This window comes from Hippoglossus hippoglossus, chromosome 12 (genome assembly GCF_009819705.1).
Source record: "Hippoglossus hippoglossus isolate fHipHip1 chromosome 12, fHipHip1.pri, whole genome shotgun sequence".
NCBI lineage: Eukaryota > Metazoa > Chordata > Actinopteri > Pleuronectiformes > Pleuronectidae > Hippoglossus > Hippoglossus hippoglossus.
The window spans coordinates 12415361-12433416 of NC_047162.1; the positions used below are offsets into that span (position 1 = coordinate 12415361).

The 18056-nt window shown below is 41.6% G+C and overlaps 1 protein-coding gene across 1 annotated transcript; it reads right to left on the reverse strand.

The window, feature by feature from the left end:
- Positions 1-2499: 2499 nt before the first annotated feature.
- LOC117772006 (glutathione hydrolase 5 proenzyme-like) lies at positions 2500-9071 on the reverse strand. Its single transcript, XM_034602917.1, has 12 exons — positions 8898-9071; positions 6739-6866; positions 6549-6644; positions 5420-5615; positions 4588-4754; positions 4314-4460; positions 4020-4150; positions 3639-3823; positions 3450-3541; positions 3221-3330; positions 3030-3140; positions 2500-2760 (listed from the first exon to the last, which is right to left on the reverse strand). The coding sequence occupies exons 1-12, from the start codon at positions 9050-9052 to the stop codon at positions 2614-2616; spliced, it is 1665 nt and encodes a 554-aa protein (XP_034458808.1). The 5' UTR covers positions 9053-9071; the 3' UTR covers positions 2500-2613.
- Positions 9072-18056: the final 8985 nt, after the last annotated feature.

Below are 18056 nucleotides of genomic sequence, written 5' to 3' on the forward strand. Positions count from 1 at the left end.
AGCAGGCGGGAGCTGCTGTAAAACACCTCGGGGACAAACAGTCCTGCAGCACATATTTAATGACTTACAGTAATTTCCCACAACCCAGAGTGCAATGGCCTGTAATGATCCCATAACAACATTACAGCTGTTGCTGCTCACTGTCCCCACTGGGACTCAGGCCTCCTCTTCTCTCAGCCGGGATGTAAATCGTGTTACACAATTACAATTACTGAAAAGTATACATTTAAAAAGGATTTATTAGCTTCTAGCTGCAATGGACTGTGATAAACATATGTGATTCACAACACAACCTAGATTAAATGAAGGATCTTCCCGGTGTGAATTATTAATTTGGTCATTTCCAGCATTAGTGGAAGTCAGATGCTTTTGTGTTTGCCTGATGTTTAACAGATGTTCGGTAAAAGTCCTTTCACTTGATATTTGTTACCGTCAGAGAGAGTCAGAGAGATTACCGGACGGATTACAATGAAACGTGGTGTAATAATGTTGTAGGTTATGCGTCAGTGAAGAACCCATTTGGTTTGAATCCGTATCAGTTGGCGGATCCGGGATTTTTTTATTTTCACTTTCTGTAACATAGCGAGATCGGATGTTTTTCAGAGGATACTTTATGGATCTTGAGGAAAAAACAGTGCACGTTTTGGGCACTGTTTAATTTGGTGCAGATCCAAATACAAATCTGGATCTATAGTGAATTTAAATGTGGTTTCACAATGGGTCTGTTGGGCCTTGGTGGAGGTCAGCGCTATACTCTACTTGTTTTGCTTGTCTTGTTGGTAAAAAGAAAACTAAATATTCGGAAAGAGAGGAGACCGATTTAAAAAGGGTATGTTAATATTACAAGATATTTGCCTTAGTTCCCTTATGTTTGCAAAGGTAATGGTAACATATCTTGTGTGTGAGGAGATGGTGAATGTAACAATTTGTTGTCCAGCTGGAGTTTTACTTTAAGGCCCAATTAAAGATGACCTCACCTCTACAACTCACAAAACACAATCTTACATCTGTGTGTATATTAAAGTCTTCATCGTTTTAATTCACCCCCATCTGCCTCGAGTGCATCACGGTAGTTTCAAATTGACTTTGCTTCATCAGGCGACATTGTGGCTAAAAATGTGAGAGAATCGACACAATTCTCCGATAAGACTGGAGGCCTCCTCTCCTCACTCTCGCGCACTTTAAGTGGCTGTTTGTACAGAGAGGGTGATATCACCACACCAGGGCTTATCACAGTCACAGCTTATCCACATTAACTCATTTGTCATACAACAAAGACGCTGCGGCTTCAGACAGACAAAAGATTTGCATGTTCTCATAATTCACATCTCTTGGCTCGAAGGAAAACGGAGCAGGATCCACTTCAGAAATCATCATTAATTCATGAGTCTCTCCACTGAAATGCATCTCATTAGTGCGTCTATTGTTTCAGTGCTGCCGTGGAATGAGGAAAACATGGTGTCGTTTATTGCTGATCATACAACAAGGGATAAATGTTTAAAGAGATGTAGAGGGCGGCAAAAAGCGTCTCGTAGGTGTTAGCTAATCAACCTGCACCGTCTGGTGACGATAAACAAGAGGTTTTGTTTTGGGATTTATTTATTGTGACAAAACATATTTCCCGGTTAAGAATTGTAGCACAAATGTGAAATAATTGTACAAAACATGTCAAAAAAATAGAAAACAGAGTAAAAAAATAAGTATAAGGATTTTCTTCCTTAAGAATCTGCTCAGTTTTTTCGAAAAAGGAAATTCCACAACGTTTCCTCCTTGTTTAAAGGAAGATCAGAAGGTGCTGCAGGACCTGAATAAAGCGGTTTCACATTCATAGAAAAGGTCACAGTCAAAGTTGGAGCTGACGTCCTTCGACAGCCATCTACTCACACATCCGTCTGGGTGTCCCTGCGGAGGGTTGCATGGCTCATCGACAGTTCTTTTAGTCAGAAAATCTAATTTTCACTGGTGTTTACAGACTTGGTATTACACAGCTGCGGGGTTGGCTTTGTCGTTCTGTACTGTAGATCTGCTATTATTACTCATTGGTGCACACGCCACAGTCAGGAGGGAGTAGTCCTTCACTTTATAAAAGCAGATCTCAACAGGAGTTGTTTCATGTTCGTCATTTTAGAGGAATGCTGACATCAGTGTATGTGTGTTCATTTGCTGTACTGAAAATCGGAGTGGTCCAATCAGCTCAAAGGATAGCTACAGTTTGTCACGACTAGTTTTGGTTACGGCGTTGTTTCTTCAACTCAAACTCACTAAGTCAATTGCTGAGATCTGGGAACATCTGACGAGGAATGAAATGTGTCGTAAAGTTGGATTAAAACTGAAAAGATAAACTGATCATTTTTCCGTCTCTAACTTTTTCTTAAGGCGTGTTGCTGATTCCCAGGATCTCTGTGATTAATTTGGAGGGTACACTGCTGACTAGTTTGATAGAAAAGATGGAGTTATGATAAACTGCAAATATCCTTTGAGATTACCTGCGTCCTGTTGTTCACATTCTGTCATCAGGGATGCGGCACATTCATTGCTCTTAAGGCTTAAGGTTCAGTCAGTCTTCAGGGCGGATTTTTGTGGGATGGTGTTGCGTCCTCAGCGTCTCGCTTGTCAGTATCCAGACGACACTCCAAACTTTCTTTTGTCTGATACAGCTACAATGCAGTCTTTGTCTTTCTCCAAAGCATTGACTACATTGAGGAAGTATTCCCAGGTTCCAACTTGGTGTCCAAGACCCATGAGGCCATCGCTCACAGTCTGAGGACACACACACACACACACACACACACACACACACACACACACACACACACACACACACACACACACACATTAATACCACTTATCCTTCCCACTTCAGAGTTTAATACTGATCGCTGGTCAATTAAATCTGTCTTTGTAGGGATTACTCCCCCAATAATCTCCATCAGAATCCATGAACTTAATAGAAATGTTATTCATTTCACAGTCTGGTGAATTTGAATGCAGTTAATGGAAAGTGAGGATGAAAAAATTTAATACTTCACCTTGTCAAAACCAGGCTCAAAGTTCACATTGTTATTCGCATCAACATACACGATGGGAGCAGCGATGGCGTCTTCCAGACTCATCCCCAGCCACAGGTGATTTATTAAAGACTGCAACAACAGTGGAGCGTCACGTCAGCAAACAAATAAGAAAACAGGACAAACAAGTATGCAAAGTTCAACTGAGTTACCGAGGCAACCGCTGAGAGGATCATGCTTCCTCCTGATCCACCAATCACGAGGAGTCCTCCAGACTCTGACTCCAGTATCACTGGAGTCATCGAGGAGGGAGGCTGTTCACCTACGGAAACAGTTAGACTCCACATCAGACTGTAAAGAGACTAATGCCTACGTTAGGAGTAAATGTCTGAGATTCAATTGGCTCCGGCTAAAGGGCTCCGGTCCTGTCTGTGACTTTACCTGCCCTCATTGAGTCTGCTCGCCCACAGAAGTCGGCCAGCTCATTGTTGAGGATGATGCCCGTCCGTGGGGAGTAAAAGCCTCCTCCGAATCTATACAACAAAACACACACACACAATAAACCGAGGGGATGAACTCTGTACCACAGCATCATTTCTCAGAATCAGACAGTGGCCTCTTCCTGCTCACAATTGGTTTATGGTGCTGGTGGCCGAGACGACCAGTCCGTCTTCATCCATGACGGACACGTGCGTTGTCCCGACTTGATCGGGAGGCGGCGGGAATTTGTAGTAGTAGGATTTCTCATGGGTTCGGTTTGAGATCATCTCTCTGATGTGAGTAATGAAGGAGGGATCATTCAGATGATCTGCACTCTGGACAAAGAACATCACAATGAGATTCTCTCTTAACAATCTCCCAGTAAAGGTAATGGATTCTCTAAATTCTCTCAACTGAAAAGTTATGTTTGAGGTCTTCTGGCGATCCGTGCACTCGGCCGATCGTGATTTTATTTAGTCCCCACAGATTTAGGTCCCCACAAGATGAAAGTGAATGAAATAAGATGCCAACCTTTTTGTCATTAAAGTCAGGATCTCTGATGTTCCTCTTTTGTCCGTTAGCGAATTTAAGTGCCTCTATGTAAAGATGGTACATCTGAATCTTTTTTTCACCTTTCAAGTAGTTTGGAGTCAAGGAAAACTCTGCGGAGCAAGAGAACAACAATGTTCGTTAAAAAAACGTTTTGTTTCACTCTCTTTTGAGTTTTCCTATTCGTTATCATTCACAGTAAATGATTAGATGCTAGAAGTTGATTCAGTTCAGTTCAGTTTATCCTAAAGAAAATGAAAAAACAACGCTTGAAACCTTTCATGAGTCTGAGAACGAAGCCAAGCATGGCGCCCCCAGCAGGCGGTGGCGGGATGTGCATTGTAGTATTTCCTAAAGGCACCGTCCATGCATCCTCCTCCCGCACCTTGAACGACTTTAGATCCTCCATTGTTAACGTCCCACCTAAAAGAACCATGCAGAATATAAAGACAGCTTGTTTATCTTTAAGTGTGCAATTTTTAGCCCATTTGCTTTTTCCGTCTATTTCCCCATGCAACCCCAACCAACAGTGTTTCATCGCCGCCCCAACCTTCGTCTTTTATGTCTTGGATTAAGTCTTTTCCTATCTGGCCAGTGTAGAAGGCATCTGCCCCCTCCACCGCTACGGTTTCCATGGTTTCAGCTAGTTTAGAAAACTTCAGGGTGTCTCCATGGCTCAGAACAGTTTTCTTCTCGTTGCACATAACTTGATCAGAACTGGAAAAAAAGTCAATGTGAAGAAGAAAATCTATGTATTAGAACATGTCATGAATAGAACAAAACAACAATTGTACAATTATATACTATACAGCTTCATTTGGGTGACCTCTGTGACCTCTGTTTGTTTCATGCAATTCACCTCAGTCAGATCATCTACTGAATTACACGCATCGCTGAATACTCTCAAATATTCAGTTTCTGCATCCGAGCGCCCACTTTGATTCACTCTCACAGAGCTTTTCACACCACAATTAACCCCCAGACGACCCCTTTCTAAACCTGGCATTTGGGAAAAGCAACATTTCATGAATATTTCTGAAAGAATGCGAGTGCTGCTTTTATTTGTGGGTCAGGTAACCGCTCCAAAATTGCTGCGGTAAGAAAAACAGAGTGAACCTTTTTTTCACTGTTTGCAAATAAGTCATTTCCACTAATCCAGAAAGTGTTGGAGTGAGCGAGTAGACCAGGCTGTACTAGTACACAACGTGAAATCCTGATGGTTAAATGCTCGGGATTAATTGTTAATCAGGGAGGTTACATAAAACAAACGTGAAATGAGTTAAACGGAGAATTTAGACCCTTTGAGTCAGCGTTCCTTCACAACAGATATTCTTGAGCTTTGCTGACAATGATCACTTTTTGGAGCCCTAAAGTCACTGTACCAGAGAGATGAGTTTTTCACGATCTGTTTCACCAAAGGGATATTCAGGAGTTTTCCCAGATACTGCGGCAAAGGGAATCCCTCTCTGGCCAGTCTGATTGTGGGCTTGAACAGCTTGGCCCATTCCAGCTTCCCGTACTTTTTGTGAATGGCCTCGTAGCCCCGCAGCTCTCCGGGCACGCCGATCCACTGGCTGCCTGCAGAGTCGGAGGGTTAAACAGTGCAGGTGCACTCAACACATAAAGGAAACATGAGTGATAAAAGCTTCCGATGGACTGATGAGCATAAAATAAAAGGAGGAGCAGTGCAGTGAAAACTAGAAGCGCATACCTCCACCAGGCCAAACAGTCCCTTTGAATTCAATCAAGCTGCACCAAATTGCACAACCTCCTAAATATCGATAACAGTTAATGTGCCTGATCTTTTTAAATTAAGACCCATGAATTATTCCCTCGGGAATCAGTGAAAATGGCAAAAGGAAGCCAGATCTCGCCATCACCTGCTCTCGTGACCACATCGCCCCTGTTGTCCAGAACCTCCTCCTCCTCACCCACAAAGCCCTCTGACCAGGCTCCTTCCTACCTCTCAGACATCCACTCAAAACCCACCTCTTTAGAACTGCTTTCAATGTGTGACAAAGTTTTGTTTTTATCTTTAATGTGTTTTTCTTTTTGACCTCTTTCAAGCCTTTGAAAGAAGTATTCGAGTTCCTTCAAATTCTTAAATGCTTTATTATTATTATTATTATTATTGTTATTGTTATTATTATTAGTATTAATGATTATTCTTATTTTTTTTAAGTTCTGAATCCGCCCTATGATCTGGATCCCCACCAAAATTCCATAGGTTCTTCCCTGACACATGCTTCCACAAAGTTTCATAGTAATCGATTCTGTAGTTTAATCATTCTCACAAACAAACAAACAGACAGGGGTGAAAACATAACCTCCTTGGTGCAGGTAATAAAGTGTTACCTCTAATTTCTAACAGGCTTATAAGAGGACACCTGAAACACCATGTTAAAGTTGCAAGATAGTGGATTAGTAAAACATCTCTCTCAGTGGGTTTATGAAGAACAACTGCATAAGGAGAATATTAGTGATTTGACATTGATTCTCCACTCTGCTCACCTGTGGAAGGTTCGAATTTATTGGGACAGTCTTTCAACAGGTCTTTTTTGAATGAATGCGGGACCGTCTCTCTGAAGTTGTAGACCTTAACGCTGCCTGAGAAGAGATCAGAGATTAGAAGAATCAATACATATCATTTTTTAAAAGAATCCAAACCCAAGTGTCAGTAAATGAATGAGAGGAGCCCCACCTGTTTTATTTCTTATAGTGACTATAGACCCTCCTCCGATCCCCATGCTCTGAGGATTGACCAAGGACGTGCACAGAAGAGCTGCAATGGTGCCATCTACTGCCGACCCGCCCTGCTGCAGCATGCGCCTGGAAAAACAGCCAGTTTTCACAGGATTAATGGAAATGTGTCAACTCACAGTCAGTCACTGATTGCTCAGCACGTGTTTGCCGACACAGAGAGCCTTTTAAATGTTGAATGATTATCAGTGCTGAGCTCAGGGTTACAAGATGAAATAGTTGTGTGCTTCCAAGAGGCAGGTTTAACCCTGCCCTGGTGCTTGAGGCGGACTTTTTCTTGGCCTCATAGAGCAAGTAGCCTGAAAACTGGATAATTTTCAGAAAGCCTATGGGTTATTTTCAGTTGGTATGGGGATTGGACGTGTTTACTGAGCGACACGAGAAGGCAGTGTTGGGAATGTTCTGGTTCCGTAGGTCAGGCAGACCCAGAGAAGCAACAGGAGGTGGAGCGACAGATTACGATTTATTCGGGTAATCAAATTAAAGACATCTCAAAGGCTGTGTTTGTGCCTTTATACCGGAGATGCAATAAGTTCATTAAGCATTCAGCAGGAGCCAGATTAAATGAAGTTTGCATAGTTTGCACAGGAAACACTGAACTGATGATACAATTTGTGGGCAGATTCAATTCAGGTGTGGTCTATTTTGTATCCGTATTAAAAAGTTTTAAGACTTTTGTTTTAGTTGTAACATCTAATTAACTTTAATTGAAGGATTTGCTCTGGTTTTTGAGTTTTAAAGGAGCAGTCTTAAACTTTCTCGATTTCTATATATAAATACATAAATGTCAGGGCGTGTCCTTGAAAGTGTTTCCCATCACGTGGACGTGTTGCCTGTTGCCTCAGTGCATCTCTGTTCCTGTGAAACCTGATGAATCTCAGTCATTGTCTCTGCTGTGAACTTGGAAATGATCTCCTGACAATAAAAAAAAAAAACTTCCAGTAACTGAAAACAAAAGCTGGAAGTCGTTCATGCACATTCCAGGAAAAATAAATCATACCTCTTTTTCTTTCTCTTTATTTAGAGTAGGACTCAACCATTGAGCAGAGTGCTGATTAGAATGACTGACACCCGGGAGTTTTAAAGTCTGGTTTTCTATCACACCACAACAGGAGAATTAACCAACAGGAGTGAGGACTATGAGAGCAAAATCATGGCATGTTCCCAAACTGAAAAAAAAAAGGCATTGAAAGGTTGACACTCGATGTTTGAAAGCTTGAAATCTGATATTAAAACAGCTTTTAAGCAAATTTTGAAGTTTTGTTCTGTCATGTTTGGAATGGGAGGGTGAGGTGAGGGCCATTCAGCTGCAACATGCAACTTCACCACTAGATGTCACTAAACTCTACACACTGATCCTTTAAATGCCACTGTTGTGTAAGAAGTCTTTTAAAAAAAATAATCTTCTCTCACTAACAATTCTGACAATGAATATGACGATTTTGTTTTAATCTTTTTTCAAATTACACAACGTGTTTCAGGAACAATTTGCAAATTATAAAGCGTTAGAGCTGACAGCAAACAAGGAATGACTTAATGTGCAGGTGTTGAACATATGATTGGCCCCTCTTTGTTATTTGTGGCCCCTTCATGGTCCCTGATTTAGTAAAACCCTAGATCTGCCACAGCTCTTCTCAATTGAAGTACAGTTCAATCACATGTCCTTACATGACTACTAATTTGAGTCATGCATTACCTTATATTAGATTTCAAGCTTTCAAAGCCTTTTTTTCAGTTTGGGGATATGAGGTGATATTTATCTCACATGAATGGAGAATCAATGGCTTGTCTGTACACTGTTCTGCAGGTCATTATCTCCATTCTTCATACAGAGCTAATCAAATCTCTTAAACTGCTTATGTCATGACTCAGTTCAGCTTTTTATCTCACACACATGGCCGGTAATACTCACATTAGCTGGAGTTATCACAGTGAATAAAGAGCCAAGCGTTGTAAACAATAACAAAAAACATACCCGTCTATTAACGCACAAAAACAAACTTTTCTATTCCAGAAACACTCACTGATCTTGTCCGGTTGTGGAAACAGTAAATCAGCCACAGATCAAACCAAACTTTCCGGTTCCAGGAGGAGACTTACCTGCCAATGTCAGAGCAGCGCTGCGAGTCAGCAGACACGGCCGCGCGCCTGAAGCAGCCGCTGGGACATGTGATCCACCCGCAGAGCACAACCACGGTGCAAACCACGCACACCAGGATACAGCAGCTCAACAGACAGGACTTTAATTTACCCATTGAACCCTCTACTGAGACTGCGGGAGAAAGTGTTGCTGCTTTCCTCTCAATGCGCACGCGTTTAATGATAATCTGGGCTGTCAAATCTTCTGGGTTCACTCCTCCTCCTCCTCCTCCTCCTCACTCCATCAACTGGCCATCATCCACCCTGAATTGAAACTGAAGAGGAAGGAGACTGAATGACTTAATAACTGGATACTTACTGTAAATGTCTGTAACAACCACCTCACTCTCTGCCCCCCTCCCCAACACTAAAGACCGGGAAATAAGAACCACAACATCACCAGTACTGTGCAAAACTTCCCAAAAGTGTTCACTGTTTAAATGACAACAGCTGCTGGTAGAGGGATGGAAGTGTGGCAATCAGAGTAGGATTAGGAACATTTGGAAGCTTAATGCTAGTTCGAAATAATACCTTATCAAGTAATCAAAAGCCAGACAACGCCACCTCAGGAATTTCACCTGAAGAATTATTTAGATTTAGTAATACCTGTACCAAGGCATTCAGGTTCATTATACTGAGGCAAGAGACGTGGTTCTTTTTAACAAAATATAATTCTTTATATTACAAAAATTGCATGTCTTAAAAGGCAGTAAAATCCAGTCACACAGGGACGTGGGTCCTAATCAGGAGCTGAGGCCTACCAATGGTGGGATGGGTCGACGAGGGAGGAAGGATCCCAAAAACCAAAATACGAATTCACCCCAGTCACACGTGAAGACCACTCTCACACATACGTTGTGAAGAAAATCAAACCAGGGGGAGCCAGCACACAAAGGGGGAGACCCCCATCTGGGACACCATCACCACCACCTTCGGCTCTCAGCGACTGAAAGGGATAAGGGAGCACAGTCAGTAGGGTAACAGGCAAAATAAATTAACCAATGTATAAATAAACACAATATACCAAAAACCTATGGGGTTGGCAGCCGCCAGGTTACAAAATAATTAAACTAAGGCCCAAATTACTCAGAAAAGAATATAAAAATTAAACAAAATTAGCCGTGGCAATGGGGCAGGCTCTTGACACGGCTAAACTAGGTTCGATAATCAACATACTTGAATGAAATAAACCGAAACTCCAATAATATCAGTTAATATCAGTGAAGGCGACGCAGCCAAGGCATGTAGGCGATGCACGGGTAGGTGAGCCGAGCGAAGCCAAGCGGTGGAAGCAAAGCATCAAAGCAGCGAGGCAACAATCAGCTCAGCGAACGCAGTTACATAACACACATTGGACGAGTGAAAACAGCGAAGGTAGGCAAAACAGCGAAGGTAGGCAAAACAGCGAAGGTAGGCAAAACAGCGAAGGTAGACAAAACAGCGAAGGTAGGCAAAACAGCGAAGCTAGGCAAAACAGCGAAGGTAGGCAAAACAGCGAAGGTAGGCAAAACAGATTTACATATAACATATTTATCATATTTAAGGAAAATATATGTTCAAACAGCTGTTGTCATTTAAACATAGCAACATCCACTGTAGGAGCTATTTCATTAGTAGATATCTTGTGATTTTTATTATTTGTTATTTTTGCGTATCTATTTTTAGACACTAGGGGGCACTAAGCACTAGACCAGGTAGGATTCCCAATAAAGGTTATGATACATCTAAGAGATTTATTTTTGCTGACACCAAAACACTGTGTTTCACATAAAGCATATCAGCTGTGTCATCGCGTGACAAAGTCCCAAACATTTGTCCTCCGGTATCTCCAGCATCATATTCACATGTCAATGGCATATTAAGCTGTTGACTATATATAGCAACAGATCTACCAGCCAATCACAAGTGACTTTTCGTTTCAAAGGTCTTTGGTTTCATCCACCAGCCCCCCCACTGCGCTACCAGGAGTACGTTTCTGCCAATTTGTGTCACGGGCGAACGCGGAATTCGCGTCCTGTAAACGGGCACTAACTGCCAGGCGAAAATTCGGCTTTTCGTGCAGTGTAAGTTTATTTTGAAACATCTTTTGGACAAATAGCCACTACACCCACTACACTCTTCCCCCCCTCTACAGTCTGCCCTGTCAAAGCTGGGAAACTCACCAAATCCTTCAATTTCACTTTTGTTTTTCCTCAAGTATGTTACATGACAGTGTCAAACATGTGTTAAACATGAGCATAAAGAATGTCTCACAAAAAACCCCACAAAAGTCTAAAGTGTTTTCATGAGTATTGACAGTCGCTGGACTATTGTGTTGTTATTATTTCTGCCAAACCCATTCTGGAGAGTGTCAGCAAAGATGAAGTGCTTTTCACATGCAGTTTATCTTTATCATTCCTGCATGTGCAACACTGATGAAGCTCATTTCCCCACATTGTCCGTTTCCTGCTTCCCCGACATCTCTCAATAAAGTTCCCTATGGGAATTACAGCCTGATCCCTGCTGTGCCATTATATGTTTGACATGAGCCGCAGTGTCACTGACTCAGTGGAGGCAGGGGGCTTCAAACTGAGGCCTCACAGATGCTGAAATCCTCCAAACATGGACCACACACAGTGTCGTAGAGTTTCTGTTGTCTCTTTGTCTGTAGTTTGTGTCACTGTAGTTTTGCCATGTTCAACTCGTGATTCTATTTCCAGGGGCACTTTGAAAATAGAACAAAACTGAAGAGGAGTGTTTATTTTGTCACAGGCGAGTCAACAAATGAAAAGAGGAACGTGAGGCTGGTGATGGAAGAGAGTCGTGACCTCTCTCACACGAGGCCAACGACCAGACAAATTGAGTTTCCCTTTGTTTTCGCTGTGTTTTTTTCGATGTTGCAACCTCAAATCTCGAGATTCTCCTGCTGGCCGGACGACCCTTGAGCTGATGTAATGTGGCTGAGATGAGGACGGTGCTGCTGCTGCCGACACCTCAGACAATCTACCTTGTAACTGTCCGAGGTGCTGACCCCCTGAAGACCAGTGCAAATTACAGAACAGTGCCTGTTTGATACCGGGCCACCAGCCACACATACAGAGTCTCTACAGCATATACAGCATGCCGTGCTTCAAATGCACTGTAAACCAGTGATGCACACATTTCGTGAGATACAATTTTAATCCTGCACGAGGGAGAGAACATTTCTGTGATTTACATGCTTTCTGCCCAGCGCTGCCTGAGGCCTGCAGGGGTTACAACACAAGGTCCAGATGGTGTTCACACTTTCAGCTGTAAAGCTTTTTGGCTCCTCTGATCACCAATAAAACATTATCATCGATTTATAGGGTAGGTGGCTGTTTCGGCAGCTATAATTTAAACCTCATGCAGAATTCATGTGGCTCGGGAGGTAGAGCGGCTCGTCCACTAACCAAAAGGGCAGCGTTTCTTTCTCGGCCATTCTACATGTTCGAAGTGTCCTTGGGCAAGTGGGACCAGTGCATAAATTTGTAAACAGCGGGTATCTAATAAGACCTTTAACTAGTCCAGAAAACACCAATGCAAGTTAATGTTGCATTAGCTTGGCGTCATAGCAACATGACCATATCATAAGAGGGCGTAAATTCCTGCAAAACTGCATTCACAAAAGGTTGAGTTATTCTATTTCCAACTACAAACCCAAATGGCCTCAATAAAATACTAAATAATAATAATTATTATTATATTATAGAGCAGACAGAAATGATATTTTGCGACCGTACCATACATATAGTCACTGTGTTGCTATTAATAGTGCATCGTCATTATTCTTTCCTCCCTGCGTCATACACCAACCCCCCAACGCCCACCCATGCCAGTCCCTGTTCACTCAAATTCACCATCCTATACAGGCTCTGCACCTTTACAGCTCTTATTCCACGGGATCTTTCACTCACAGGCAGTTTGTTCACTTCATTTGTGCCGTCTGTCACGTTTTCTTCCCTTGAGAGAATGATTCATGATCCCTGACAGAGACTCGGAGGCTGACAGACAGACAAGTGACCAACATATTTTAATTATTTCTCTCCCTCTGAGATGTAAATTCTTCCAAAACAGTTTCCATCTGGCTGAGTCACAGGATGAAACGTTACAGAGCAGCGGGGGAACAATGGAAGAGTAAATTTAAGATGATTTGAATGACACAAAGATTTCATAATATCACGTTTCAGTATAAAGTCACATCAAGTCAATGAAATACGTTTATGCGACTATGTCTTTGTTGCAGATGCTTAAAAACAGCCAAAGAGTATAATATAGGTCACTAACAATAACATAGATTACAATAACATGCAATATAATGATGATACTGCACCATTTGCTAGTCTTTACCAAAGTATAAATATTGCAGATATTAAAGGCGTAACCTTAAATGACTATAGTATTGACAAGATGCTTATGAAAAGTATTTTCTAAAGGTAATGAAATTCAGCCATGCACATGATTCATGACTTTATTCATGAATCCTTTATTCAGAAAGTCATTCTAGGTAATTATAGAAAATATTTGAACATAATACACATAATGTAAATGAGTTTTGTGATTTATAACCTTGAATTATGTGAAAATATTGCATCAACATCATATGTTCTTCTCTTATCCAATCTTGCTTGGACATGTGGCCTTGAAAGGGCAAGGGAAGGGAAGGGGAATTTTGGCCCAGTCTGCACATTGAATTTAACTGAGGAGCAACATGGGGAACACAAACAATGTCAATGGTAACAAACAAGACTGGAAGAGCAGAAAGTCGTGTGCAGGTCAGGTTAGCAGGACATAAAGTATGCAACTTGCAGAGGGAACGTAAACTACACTTTGGCCACCAGCTGGACTTCAGTAACAGAAACACGTCCACAGCACCAACCTTTGGCATCGACTACATTATACTCAATAGAAAGAAGGTGAGGAGGAGATTTTATGGATCTTCTGTAAAAAGTTAGATTTTGTGTCTTGCATTTTGCAAACATCTACAATCTGCTGTTTGTTTCCTTTGCTTGTATTCACCATGTTGCTCTTCAATTCAGCTTTGTGGTACACGTTGGGCTAAAATCCCGCCATCTGCTGGACATTTCTGTGTCTACACCCACTGCATGTCCAAGCTGAAGTTTCCCATTTGTTTAAAAGCATTATAAAAAGCACTTTTGTTCCATTACATGTGTTTGATGAACACTTGATGAACAAACGTGTTTTTCTATTTTCACTATGACCATAGCATGAAGTTGAAGTTTCATGGATTTTGATGTCTGCATGTCCTCAAATAAACTCAGTTTGAGTCCAAACAGTCGTTAGATGAAACCATTTGGTCTTGAAAACAAACAAGTATTCAGTCTCTTTTGTTGTGCTTGGGTAAAAGTCTTTATTTCACTACTTTGTATCCATCACACTCAGAATAAAACTCGCCTGCTGTGCCTGGTATCAGTCACACTGATTGTACGGCGCCAGCAGTCCATTTCCTCTGATGAAACCATTATTGGAGTGGATGGAAATTAAGCAGTTTGAGCTCAAAAGGCATTAACAACTCCCTGGTACACAGCAGAGGCTGATTGGAAATAAGCACATGAACCCATCACCACATCCTGTATACCCGCCTGTCCAAAAAAAATGGATTCTTTGTTTGTGAAACTTTGCCGAGTGACAAGCGACAAAAACAAGAAAAAGAACAAATATTTAGCTTTTCACCACCTGGGTACCAATCATTGTTTGTTTTGCAGATTGTAGACACATAAAGCGTCAGTTTATTTTTATTGTTTGAGCTACAGCACACCCACGGTGCTGCTTGGACTTAATTTACTCGTGTAGATCTCTCCTCAGGACTGTGCGGGGGAGTAAAGACTTGAGTTCTTTCTCAGTTCACAGTATTTGAAATTTAAAATTGCTCCAGACGTCTCAGAAGAGGAGGATTTGCAACTGCGACGCCGGTGTTCTTCACCGACATCACCAGCTCGTCAGAATGCCTTGTTTAAAAATCTATTTATATAGAGCCAAGAGAGATATGAATTTTATCTATATTTACGGTTGATGTGAAATGCATGCTGGGATGCTTGCCCAGTCAGGTCCCAAAGCATCCTGGATAAAAACATGAAGAACTGGAGCACTTGCTTTGTACTCGGACACAACTCGGTTGAAGACTGATGAGGTTTAACACAAACAAGACCAGACACAGACGCCGATTAGAATGGTTATGGATGAAGAGCTCACTCCCTACCCAAAGATTCCAGAGTCCTGATATGATTCCCAGAATACGCACAATAAAACCTAACGACTTCCAACAGCTCGTCAACATTTAAAGATTCCTGTTGTGGTTGATCAAACCCTGAAAATGAATAAATAGGTTGAGTTTCTGTTTTGCAGTTTGTCACATCTACTTGATCTTGTTCCACTGTTACCTCTCTGCCTGCTCTGAGAAGCTGAAGCTGGAATTCATGGCATCAGTTCTACCTAAACCAGGTGTATTTCAATCTCCAATAAATGTATATATTGTTAAATCCAACAACTTTTAATGATTTCTCATTTCTTCGTTTTGTTCCTATTGTTGTTGGAATTTGTTTTTTTTATATATATATATACTACGTTTGCCAGTGCAATATCTTTTATTTGCCTTAGCTTCCCGTCTGCAGAGGTAATGGTAAAATATCTTGTGTGTGAGGAGATGGTGAATGTAAAAATTTGTTGTCCACCTGGAGTTTTACTTTAAGGCCCAGTTAAAGATGACCTCACTTCTACAACTCACAAAACACAACCTTACATCTGTGTGTATATCAAAGTCTTCATCGTTTTTAATTCACCCCCATCTGCCTCGAGTGCATCACGGTAGTTTCAAATTGACTTTGCTTCATCAGGCGACATTGTGGTGTTGTGCAATAATGCATTAAACGTGATACCATAAAATGGTGTGCCTTTCGGCATTCAATAAATGTGGTTATCAAAATAAAATATAAAATATAAATATTTTATTATTAATATTAAATAATAACTTTAATTGATTAAAGTTACCTCAGGGCACCACCCTTCAAAGGAAGGGAAAAGATAGCCAATTTATTGATGAAGTCTCATAAAGGTACTAACTACAAATTTGGAACTCTGATTAACAACTAAATTAATAACTATAACCAAAATTACCATATAGATAGTTAGCTAAGTTGAAGGATATGGAGTTCTTGACAGTGTAGAGGTTGGCAAAATCCACTTATGCAACATTAATGAAAAAACATTTGTGAATGAAAAACATTTATTATGAATATAATAAAGTATAAAAACACAAATTAATAACGGTGTACTTACTAAACAAAGATAGGTATGTGAGTATGCATGTGTGTGTCTATGTGCTTCCAAAATGGCAGCTGGCCACTTTGAAGATAACACCCTTCCCCCCCTATTGGAATCTTTACAACATGTAGCGGGGTTCAGAGCTAAGTAGGTGAAGAGTTATGCGTGTGTCTGTGTATGTATTTGTGCCAAGTTAGAGAAATAGTGTTGAGTGAAATGCACAGAAAGACTGTGAAGGGCATAACAAACTAACATTACTTTAACCAACTTATAACCAAAATATCACAACACAAATCAAACTTATAAACATCACACAGAATCGAATAAACAGTCTTGCTTAGCCTAGTATAATTACTAAGCCCAGTTGTGTTACCCGTCCGTGGAAAGGGGAAAAAGAGTTGCTGTGCAATTCGCAGTTTTGTGAAGTCGTCTTGCTGGTTTGTGGCTCCTGCCTTGGTGATTCTGTTGAGTTCAGTTGCTGTTTGAAGTTCTCCAGCAGGACATCGAGTCGCTGCTTGAAGGGTTGGTAGAGCTTGGAGTGCGAGGAGGTTTCCTTGGTGAGATGAGCTGGAAGCTGCACCTTTGTGCTCCTCTCGAAGAGTTGGATGGAAAGAGAAGATGTGAGCTGGAGAAGCCAGGCTTCTTCCCTCAGCGATGCAGGGAAAGAGGCTGGAAAGCCTTCTCTCCTTGGAGGGATTGTAGAAAGAGAGTGAAGAGGGGGAGACCTGGCCTTATATTGGCCCGATGACCTCACAGGTCATGGGGTCCAGAGTGACCAATGGGAGTTGAAACCTGTGTCCCTGGGGGGGTTTTCACACCTCTGTGATGTTGATGGCCCCTGGGAGACTGAGTCCTGGAGGGACATGCAGCTTCAGGCTTTTGATGGCCCCTGGAAGACTGAGTCCTGGAAGGACATGCGGCTTCAGGCTTTTGATGGCCCCTGGGAGACTGAGTCCTGGAGGGACATGCGGCTTCAGGCTTTTGATGGCCCCTGGGAGACTGAGTCCTGGAGGGACATGCGGCTTCAGGCTTTTGATGGGACATGTAGGCCGAAGTGTGGTTTCACAAAAACCATGTCCCAACAGTGGCTAAAAATGTGCTCGAAGTTGAAGAGAATCGACACAATTCTCCGATAAGACTGGAGGCCTCCTCTCCTCACACTCGCTCACTTTAAGTGGCTGTTTGTACAAAGAGGGTGATATCACCACACCAGGGCTTATCACAGTTACAGCTTATCCACATTAACTCATTTGTCATACAACAAAGACGCTGCGGCTTCAGACAGACAAAAGATTTGCATGTTCTCATAATTCACATCTCTTGGCTCGAAGGAAAACGGAGCAGGATCCACTTCAGAAATCATCATTAATTCATGAGTCTCTCCACTGAAATGCATCCCATTAGTGCGTCTATTGTTTCAGTGCTGCCGTGGAATGAGGAAAACATGGTGTTGTTTATTGCTGATCATACAACAAGGGATAAATGTTTAAAGAGATGTAGAGGGCGGCAAAAAGCGTCTCGTAGGTGTTAGCTAATCAACCTGCACCGTCTGGTGACGATAAACAAGAGGTTTTGTTTTGGGATTTATTTATTGTGACAAAACATATTTCCCGGTTAAGAATTGTAGCACAAATGTGAAATAATTGTACAAAACATGTCAAAAAAATAGAAAACAGAGTAAAAAAATAAGTATAAGGATTTTCTTCCTTAAGAATCTGCTCAGTTTTTTCGAAAAAGGAAATTCTACAACGTTTCCTCCTTGTTTAAAGGAAGATCAGAAGGTGCTGCAGGACCTGAATAAAGCGGTTTCACATTCATAGAAAAGGTCACAGTCAAAGTTGG